Source organism: Oncorhynchus gorbuscha, linkage group LG02 (assembly GCF_021184085.1).
Source record: "Oncorhynchus gorbuscha isolate QuinsamMale2020 ecotype Even-year linkage group LG02, OgorEven_v1.0, whole genome shotgun sequence".
In the NCBI taxonomy this organism is placed as follows: Eukaryota; Metazoa; Chordata; class Actinopteri; order Salmoniformes; family Salmonidae; genus Oncorhynchus; species Oncorhynchus gorbuscha.
In genome coordinates this window covers 25,390,517-25,401,174 of record NC_060174.1, presented here as the reverse complement: position 1 = coordinate 25,401,174, position 10,658 = coordinate 25,390,517, and the positions used below count along the sequence as shown (strand labels likewise).

At 43.5% G+C, this 10,658-nt stretch overlaps 1 protein-coding gene across 2 annotated transcripts; it reads right to left on the bottom strand.

The window, feature by feature from the left end:
* Positions 1-1,734: 1,734 nt before the first annotated feature.
* Positions 1,735-10,293, bottom strand: LOC123999657 (anoctamin-10-like). 2 transcript variants are annotated; one of them, XM_046305636.1, is made up of 13 exons: positions 10,155-10,293; positions 9,143-9,396; positions 8,613-8,786; positions 8,227-8,367; positions 7,703-7,822; positions 6,975-7,610; positions 6,665-6,720; positions 5,520-5,594; positions 5,053-5,217; positions 4,665-4,856; positions 4,292-4,429; positions 3,004-3,120; positions 1,735-2,916 (listed from the first exon to the last, which is right to left on the bottom strand). In XM_046305636.1, exons 2-13 carry the CDS (start codon positions 9,390-9,392, stop codon positions 2,908-2,910), a joined length of 2,073 nt encoding a protein of 690 aa, XP_046161592.1. In that variant the 5' UTR covers positions 9,393-9,396; positions 10,155-10,293; the 3' UTR covers positions 1,735-2,907. The 2 variants fall into 2 exon arrangements, with proteins under 2 accessions (XP_046161592.1, XP_046161583.1); XM_046305627.1 differs by having other exon boundaries at positions 9,964-10,276.
* Positions 10,294-10,658: the final 365 nt, after the last annotated feature.

Genomic DNA, 10,658 nt, shown 5'->3' with positions numbered 1-10,658 from the left:
GCTTTGTCATTATGGGGTAATGTGTGTAGGTTGATGAGGAAAAAAATATGTAATCCATTTTATTATAATATATGGCTGTAACGTAACAAAAGGGGGTCTGAATACGTTCGGATGCACTGTATACATACAGTGGGGCAAAAAAGTATTTAGTCAGCCACCAATTGTGCAAGTTCTCGCACTTAAAAAGATGAGAGAGGCCTGTAATTTTCATCATAGGTACACTTCAACTATGACAGACAAAATGAGAAAAGAAAATCCAGAAAATCACATTGTAGGATTTTTAATGAATTTATTTGCAGATTATGGTGGAAAATAAGTATTTGGTCACCTACAAACAAGCAGGATTTCTGGCTCTCACAGACCTGTAACTTCTTCTTTAAGAGGCTCCTCTGTCCTCCACTTGTTACCTGTATTAATGGCACCTGTTTGAACTTGTTATCAGTATAAAAGACACCTGTCTACAACCTCAAACAGTCACACTCCAAACTCCACTATGGCCAAGACCAAAGAGCTGTCAAAGGACACCAGAAACAAAATTGTAGACCTGCACCAGGCTGGGAAGACTGAATCTGCAATAGGTAAGCAGCTTGGTTTGAAGAAATCAACTGTGGGAGCAATTATTAGGAAATGGAAGACATACAAGACCACTGATAATCTCCCTAGATCTGGGGCTCCACGCAAGATCTCACCCCGTGGGGTCAAAATGATCACAAGAACGGTGAGCAAAAATCCCAGAACCACACGGGGGGACCTAGTGAATGACCTGCAGAGAGCTGGGACCAAAGTAACAAAGCCTACCATCAGCAAGGGCATTGAAGATGAAACGTGGCTGGGTATTTCAGCATGACAATGATCCCAAACACACCGCCCGGGCAACGAAAGAGTGGCTTCGTAAGAAGCATTTCAAGGTCCTGGAGTGGCCTAGCCAGTCTCCAGATCTCAACCCCATAGAAAATCTTTGGAGGGAGTTGAAAGTCTGTGTTGCCCAGCAACAGCCCCAAAACATCACTGCTCTCGAGGAGATCTGCATGGAGGAATGGGCCAAAATACCAGCAACAGTGTGTGAAAACCTTGTGAAGACTTACAGAAAACGTTTGACCTCTGTCATTGCCAACAAAGGGTATATAACAAAGTATTGAGATAAACTTGTGTTATTGACCAATTACTTATTTTCCACCATCATTTGCAAATAAATTCATTAAAATCCTACAATGTGATTTTCTGGATTTTTTTTCTCATTTTGTCTGTTATAGTTGAAGTGTACCTATGATGAAAATTACAGGCCTCTCTCATCTTTTTCAGTGGGAGAACTTGCACAATGGGAGATGACTAAATAATTTTTTGCCCCACTGTATGTATATATATATATATATTCAGTACCGGTCAAAAGTTTGGACACACCTACTCATTCAAGGGTTTTTTATTTATTTGGAATATTTTCTACATTGTAGAAAAAAGCTGTCATCAAGGCAAATGGTGGCCACTGAAGAATCTCAAATATAAAATATGTTTTGATTTGTTTAACACTTATTTGGTTACTACATGATTCCATATGTGTTATTTCATAGTTTTGATGTCTTCACTATTATTCTACAATGTAGAAAATAGTAAAAATATAGAAAAACCCTTGAATGAGTAGGTGTGTCCAAGTGTACGGTATATATATATATATATATATATATATATATATATATATATATATATATATATATATATATATATATTATTCTTTAAATTATTATTGTCCATACTTTTGACTGGTACTGTATATATATTATTTTTTTAATTATTATTATACATTTTTAAGGGGGAATCAAACTCATTATACTTTAAAATGACTAAAACAACATTGAAACTGTGTAGAAATGCTAATGGACCTACATTCTTACAGTTTCTTGAGTGTGTCCAGCATCCTAAAAATCACCGAAATGAAAGCTGGACAGACAAGGAGTAACATTTTCAAAAACAATAGAGAAGTATTTTTTGCACTTTTTGACAGTGAGGAAATATAGCACATTTTCAGTGCAGCTCTCCAGACCTCGATGAAGACCAAATGGCCCCCGGACCAAAATTAGTTTGACACCCCTGCCATCTCCCATGACATGAGAGACTTCTCTAGTTATGACTTGAGCAGTCCTCCAGGGTGAGATACTGAGACTGACAGAGCTTCTCAGGGCAGACTCTGGCAGGCTCCAGGATTTAGGTTTAGAGGTCAGACAGACATCTCTTTGGATCCTCCTCTCCCTCATCGCCATGGCAGCTGAGTCTAATGAGCCCCCAGGTCCAGACCAACATTTGAAGGGCAACAGGAGACAGATTATGGACTTCCCCTCAGGGGTCCCAGTGGTGTAAAGTACTTAAGTAAACATACTTTTAAGTACTACTTAAGTAGTTTTTGGGGGTATCTGTACTTCAATATTTATATTTTTGACTACTTTTACTTTTACTCCACAACATTCCTAAATAAAATAATGTACTTTTTACTCCTTACATTTTCCCTAACACACAAAAGTACTCGTTACAATTAGAATGCTCAAGCAGAATTATGGCACCTATCAATATAACACTTTGTCATCCCTACTGCCTCTGATCTGGCGGAATCACAAAACACAACTACTGTGTTTGTAATTTATATCTGAGTGTGCCCCTTTCCGTCCGTAATTAAAAATAACACGAAAATAGTGCCAAATAGTTTGCTTAATATAAGGAATTTTATGTACAGCATTTACTTTTACTTTGTACTTTTACACAAGTATGACTATGTAGTACTTTTTCTATCACTGTACTTAAGTACATTTAAACCAGATACTTTTAGACTTTTACTCAAGTAGTACTTTACTGGGTATCTTTACTTTTACTCAAGTATGACAATTGAGTACTTTTACACCACTGGGGGTTCCACAACCTTTAGAGTTTCTGTAAAGTCAAAGGGAGATGTTTGATTGTCAGACACTTGATTGTTACGGTATGGTCAGGGCTTTTCTATAATGATTATTCTCTCACCTGCTGCCCAAGAGCTTGCATGGAGTGAAACTCAATCTGTTCCCTCTTGATTCTGACCCAGTCTGGTTCGTCTGGGATCATAAAAGCAAGAATCATCTTGACCAGGATCAGGACATGCTGACAAACAAACACACACATATACACTAAGTATTAGTATACAATACATGAAGAACACCTGCTCTTTCCATGACTGACAACCCTAGTCACAGACTGTTCTCTCTGCTACTGCACGGAAAGCGGTACCTTAGTGCCAAGTCTAGGTCCAAGAGGCTCCTAAACTGCTTTTACCTCCAAGGCATGAGACTACTGAACAGCTAATCAAGTGGCTACCCAGACTATTTGCATTGCCCCCCCCCCCCCTATGTTATTATCTTTGCATAGTCACTTTAATAACTCTACATGTACATAATCCCTCAATTACCTCGACACAGGTACACCTGCACATTGACTCTGAACCAGTACCCCCTGTATATAGCCCCGCTATTGTCATTTACTGCTGCTCTTTAATCATTTGTTTTTCTTCTCTCTTACTTTTTTTGGGTATTTTCTTAAAACTGCATTGTTGGTTAAGGACTTGTAAGGAAGCATTTCACTGTAAGGTCTACACCTGTTGTGTTTGGCGCAATTGAGACATGGGTTGTGTATGTGTCATTCAGATGGTGAATGGGAAAGAAAAAAAATGTAAGTACCTTTGAACAGGGTATGTTAGTAGGTGGCAGGCGCACCGGTTTGTGTCAAAAACTACAACACTGCTGGGTTTTTCACACTCAACAGTTTTCTGTGTGTATCAAGAATGGTCCACCACCCAAAGGACATCCAGCCAACTTGACACAACTGTGGGAAGCATTGGAGTCAACATTTTATTTTACCTTTATTTAACTGGGCAAGTCAGTTAAGAACAAATTCTTATTTTCAATGGCGGCCTAGGAACAGTGGGTTAACTGCCTGTTCAGGGGCAGAACGACAGATTTGTACCTTGTCAGCTCGAGGGTTTGAACTTGCAACCTTCCGGTTACTAGTCCAACACTCTAACCGCTAGGCTACCCTGCCGCCCCGACATGTGCCTAGCATCCCTGTGGAACGCTTTCAGCACGTTGTGGAGTCCATGCACAGATCAATTGAGGCTATACTTCAGAGCAACTCAATACTAGGAAGCTGTTCCTAATGTTTGGTATACTCAGTGTACATACAACATATGAACAGTTGGGTAGATAATGACAGAGTAATGAATATGAATAAGACGTATGTTATGAGCAAGATACTGAACTGTACTATAATCATACTGTACCTCGACCAGAATGGCGAAGAGAATGATGTTTCTGCCACTGATCCCTCCCTCCAGACAGAACTCCCGGACCCGAGGAGACAGTAGCAACAGCCAGCAGTTAGACATAACTGAAACAAACCCCAGAACCTCAAACGCTGTCTGAAATATACAAAGGCATACATAAGTATACATAAGTATAGTTACAGGCACATAGAAGGACAGGAGCAAAGACAGACACGTGTACAGCAACATGGATTGGCACCAATTTGAAAATGACATTAACCACATCTATTTATTCACCAGATTTAGCTACATAGCTCATTTCCATCTGCAGTAAAAATGCGCTCCCTGTTTGTTCACATTTTCACATTCCCTCTCTTAAAAACCACCTGACCTGCCACACTCCTATGTTGGACACAGGGGCTGAGAAGGGTTTTCGGAACAGTTTACAGATCTTGTATGCATCTGCTCTGATCTCTGTGACGTTGTTGAGGAGCAGGAGGACGGCGGTGAGCGGGTACACACAGGAGAACAGACTCAAATACCCAAACTGCACCAGCAACTCAATGTACTCCGCAAACAGGCCCTGAAACATAGCGACAGATGCGATAAGTTACACACCAAAACATAACATTCAGTCACATACAGTACAAATACAGTGCAAATACACTCAACCTTAATTCAACCCCCTACGGCACAGATACAAAGAAAGTCAGACAAGAGCACAATGAAGAGAAACAGAGGAAAACGTTCAAACACAAACACATTTTACATGGACTTACTGGAAAAGGGGGCAGGCTTCTCTGGGCTCTGAGTTTGTCCACATTTGGGTCATCCTCCTGCTGCTTCTTCTGAGGAGCACTGAAGAAGCGGTCCACTATGAACGGCACCACCACCTCTGTACACTGGTTCACCAGTTGGGTCACGATTAGCAGAGACGCAAGCCTCTGCGTACACAGACAGATGGTTAACACACACAAATAGTTACCTGCTGTATAGAAACGCACTCATGCATGCACCCGCACACGCACACACACACACACACACACACACACACACACACACACACACACACACACACACACACACACGCTGTGATCAACTACTTTAGGTGCAGTACATACTGCACACAGATGTTGAACAGCTCAAGAAAACATTTATTTACATTAGCGATTTTTACTGTTACATTGTAAATAATTTCCTCTGGGCAGTCATAAACAAACAGTGCTGCCCAGCTGAAATATCTTACCTTCCTTAGAAGTGGAAGGTCTTGTTTGTAGAAGGCAATGTGAAATAGCACAGCAAAGTAGTTGAAGAAAGTGAACTGAAAAATAGACATTTGCAGTTTCAAAGCTAATTTCCACCAATGCTAAACATTTTGCCATGGGGCTGAGAAGATTTGACAGTTTTAAAGCTGGTTTCCTGCAATTCTACTGATTTTGCCATAGGGCTGAGAAAACATTTAACAGTTTTAAAGCTAGTTTCCTGCAAATCTTTACATTTGTCATATGGTTGAGTGAAAAATGGCAGTTTCAAACCTAATTTCCTGCAATTCTACACATTTTGTCATTGGGCGGAAAGAACATTTTACAGTTTTAAAGCTAGTTTCCTACACATTTTGACATGGGGCTGAGAGAATATTTGCAGTTTTAAAACTAGCTTTCTGCAATAGTACAAATTTTTGCCATGGCTTATGCCATGTTCTTATGCTATCTGGGTGACTCAAACATTATAACAAAATCAATGGGGGACTCATGCCATGACTACATTTTTATTTTGGTGATTGTTAGTTCCCAGAGGTGATCTAAATTTTAAATATATTGCTCCAATATATTTTCTACATACTTTATATCTAGTTCTAGTCATTTAAGTTCACACTGAAAACATTTTACTGAAAATTATTTGGGATGGTAAAATTGCACACCGCCGCTGCTAAATGCACATGTGAGAAACACTGAATACATATCCTGTTTTACTGTATCTGATTTGCCTCTGACTAAGGAATGGCTCCCACATCTGCTTATACATACACAGATGATACCATCTGCACACTAAACCTATCTGTATCAGAATACAGTTAGCTCTGCACCAGGAACTAATGCAATAGATTTTGATATTCAGTAGGAAAAGAGAGAGAGGACAAGAGGGATAGGTGGAGGAAGAGAATGAGGAGGAGGAGGAGGAGGAGGAGGAGGAGGAGAATGAATAAGGAGGAAGAGGAGGAGGAGGAGAAGGAGGAGGAGGAGGAGAAGGAGGAGGAGGAAGAAGGAGGAAGAGGAGGAGGAGGAGAAGGAGGAGGAGGAGGAGGAGGAGAAGGAGGAGGAGGAAGAAGGAGGAAGAGGAGGAGGAGGAGAGGAATAAACTGACAGATGGAGAAGGACAAGTGGGACTGACCAGGAGGACTTTGGTGGTATGATGGTTCTGGAAGGAGGACTCCTCTCTGTGGTTTTCTATAAGAAGAAAATAAACAGATTTTCAGGTGTTACAGACAAACAATCTGTGACACCTTGTATCCAATTGCATACTGTATGATTCTATTAGCCTATGCCCTTCGGTGAACTTAGCTCTGTTTTCCCAAACATTTTACCCCCAGTCCACTATGAACGGCACCACCACCTCTCTCTCCCTCTTCTCAATGTGATTATTTTTCACCTCCTCCCTATCTAACCCATCTACCTCTCCGTCACCCAGTGCCCTTTCTCACCCCACTCGGTGAGTTGCATGGCCACAGTGCGGTACACATTCCCCAGCATGTTGGTGTAGACGATGTGAGCCACAGAGGGCAGGTAGAGCAGAGCTCCAGAGAACAGGGAGCCGCTGTCCTGATGGAAGCCCTGTGCCAGTGCCTCTCCGTGGTAGAACCCTGTCATACCCAGCACCACCATCCCCAGGAAGAACCCCACCAGGGGCACAGACACCAGGCCTACACGCAGCTGCCTCTGCCACTCCGGGAACAGGGGCTCCAGCCGCCCGGTCACAGGGTTGATCCCCAGGGTGCCGTGGAAACCAGGGCGGGGCTCAGCGAAGCGCTCGGCCAGGTGTAGCAAGCCCCAGCGGTGGGAGAGGGAGGAGCTGCGTCGCTTCCAGAACTCCATGACCAGCGTGGACCACAACATGCTGAACACGGCCTGTACCATGTGACCGCTGACCGAGGGGCTGTCGTCCACCTCTACCACCCCCCCAGCCTGCTCCTTCACAACTCCAGCTCCTGATCCACCTCCAGGCAGCAGAAAGGTCAGCACCAGGCCTAGGATAGCAGGGGGCACCAGAGCCCAGGTGTAGAAGTCCAGAAAGCTGAAGTAAAACCCCACGGTGCCTCCGAAGTAGGCTTGGATAGAGTCTGCATAAAGGACAGAGAGACCATTAGTAGGATAAAGGAATACAAGTTTGTGTATGTGTGTCTATGTTTATATTCATGTTGTTGTCGTTTACCAAGAGGCTGTCCCCATATCTGCTTCCCAGAGTACCAGTTTCTGCACAGGTCTGTCAGTCTCTGCTTGTCATGCAGAGGGAAGATGTCCTTTATCACTCCCGCCTTCTCTAGCTTCTGACCTACAATATAGAGACAAGAGGGACAGGCTAGGACAGGACAGAGAGCTGTACAATACAACTACCATTACTACACATACAGACAGGGAAGAGGAGGTAACATAGGCAGAAGCTCGGCAGAAATGCATTACACTGTTAACGCTATCCAGCATATGTAAGGGACAGTGTGTTGTAGTTCTCAGAGCAGTAAGGGAGGACAGGAGAGAGCACAGAAATGATCAACCAGAGGTGGAGCTCTGCTCTGCTGCAGAGCAGCTTAGCTAAGCAAAATAATGACAAAGAGAACCAAAAATGCTGAGGTAAACAGAATATTTAAAACAGCGCGCGAGCGCGCACGCACGCACGCACGCACGCACGCACGCACGCACACACACACACACACACACACACACAGAGTAGAGACTCACATATGTTCTCCCTGGCCTTCAGGACCCCCTGAGACTCAGGGACTCCAGGGATTTTCTGCCCCTTCTGGGCCCTTAGAAAGTCCAGCTCATACTTGACTATGTACTGACGCTCCGCTAGCGTCAGGAACTCCTGCATGTCATCTGGTAACACAGAGGACAGGCGTCAACCAAGACTGTCATATATATTACATTTCATATTGTATTTGATCTTTATTACTACAGTTTATTACCACAGTGAATGTGTTGATTGTTATTCCAACAGAAGGTGTATTGAGTGCTGAATATCGACACAACAAGTTCAATTTCAACTTGCCTAGTCGTGTTAGTAACTGTTATTACCGTAACTATCCCTCTACTCTTTCCCTGCTGATTAACTACATTCTTACCAACATTTCTGAAGTTGTCTCTGTCATTGTAGGAGAAAGCAACCATGTCTTCATTGTGGTATTTCTTACACAGACCCAAGTCCTCTGTGGCTCTGAGGAGGGTGCAGCGAGGAGCAGACACCACGATCACATCCCCACACTCATCCTCTCCAGGGTGGGCCAGCAACGCTGCGCCTAGTCCAGGGAGAGAGGTTCAACCATATTATCATTGCCTCTACTGCAGTGTTCTTTGAGGGTGTAGTCCTACAATCTTCCGTTTCAGCCCGGTAATGACTGACACCTGATTCAGCTAATAAACTTAGATAATGATGAATGCTCCCGCAGTTGTAATGTGCAGCGTTTTGACTCAAAGGTCTTCGTCAGGCTTAACCCACGTTAATAAAGCAGTCACTGGATGTACGCACACTACTTTGTAACAAGAGACTCATCTAATAAACTAATATTACTCAATAGTACTGAGCTGGAACAAAACACAACAAAGATTGAAGACGTCTGATCTGCTGCTGATCCTACCTGACCTGACCTCTCACCTCCGTCTCTCTCGGACACCTCGATCAGGGAGATGAGCCACCTCTTGGTGACGGGCTGGATGTTGTCTGAAAGCTGAATGAGGACCAGGGGCTCCACCTGCTCAGACACACAGCAGGGACAGCTGACCTGCGTCCAGGAGTCCTGGTTCAGGACCTTCGTCTGGGTTTGGACGGAGCCTTCATCTTCATTACCCAGCAATGCCGTTGTCTCCCTGTGGCCTTCACCTTTATCACCTAGTGATGTCATCATCTCCCTGTAGAGAGGCCGTGTGTGTTACCTGGTTCATCATCTGTGATATATTTATACACCCTGTAATCCACACATTTACATGGAGAGTTCAAATAGCCATAGAGGTTTGTGGCTGTAGGTTAGAGAGCAGGCCAATTTGCATGTGATGCTGAGAGGACAGGGAAGCAGTAAAACATAGAGAGGACAGAGAGGAATGACCAGATGGCAGAGATCTGAAGTTGTGAACACTGAGTCAACATAGGAGGGCAGCAGTAGCCAGAGATAGACGTTGTCAACAGAAACAAGGGGCCAGGCCGGCTGCAGTACATAGTCTTCTTTGTGCTTGGCTCTAAGTGCTTCACGTCACTGTCTCTTTAATTATGTTGTGCGTCAAGAAGGAACCGCAGAGAGAAACGGCAGTGTGGTAGCAGCATCTGAGCAGATAAGCAACTTCCTATGGGCTCTGCCTCTGACAACAGAGATATATATAACATGTAACATCAAGGCCGAGAGGAAGAAAGTGAAAGCTAGATAGAGGAGGAAGGAGGGAGGGAAGTAAAGAATAATGAGTGTATGAAGGAGTTTACGGTACCTGACAGGGCGCTGAGGTATAGGTCAATAGGCGTATGTGGATAGCTGGCCCACACCCCCTCCAGTGTGATGTTTGAACACACACAATAGCACAGACAACACACACACATGAACATACACACACAGTTGTCCTGAAATAAAGGTGGGGCCTGGTCAGGGGTCCTGAACACAGACCTAAACACACACACTTACACACTACGGATCTGTCCTTGCAGATGGTTGATTCAAAGTTGAGTTGCAGGACAGGAATGCAGTGAAACTTCTCCTTCCCTTCAGGGTGTGGAGCTCTGCTCACTGCGTTTATTTTTCCTCCCTGACAGGCACCTCCCATCTCTGTCTGCCTTTGTCTGTCTGCAGCCCTGGGTCCTACTGTCCCACAGAGCTCTGAGTCACAGACCATAGCCGCCACAGTACTGAACTACTCCCACACAGCAGGCTGCATATGCAGTGGGGTCTGAAATTGACACCCTTGATAAAGATTAGCAAAAATGACTGTATAAAATAAATCATTCAAATACAATACTATATTGTATGCCCTCCAAAATTGGGAAATTCTATTATTTTATACTAATACAATTGCTCATATAAAGAGATTTTGTTTAGTAAGTAATACATTTTTCTCTGAAACAGAGCAGAATTCATGGTTCCTTCAATGATGGCAAGTGGCCCAGATCCTGAGGTAGCAAAGCATCCCCA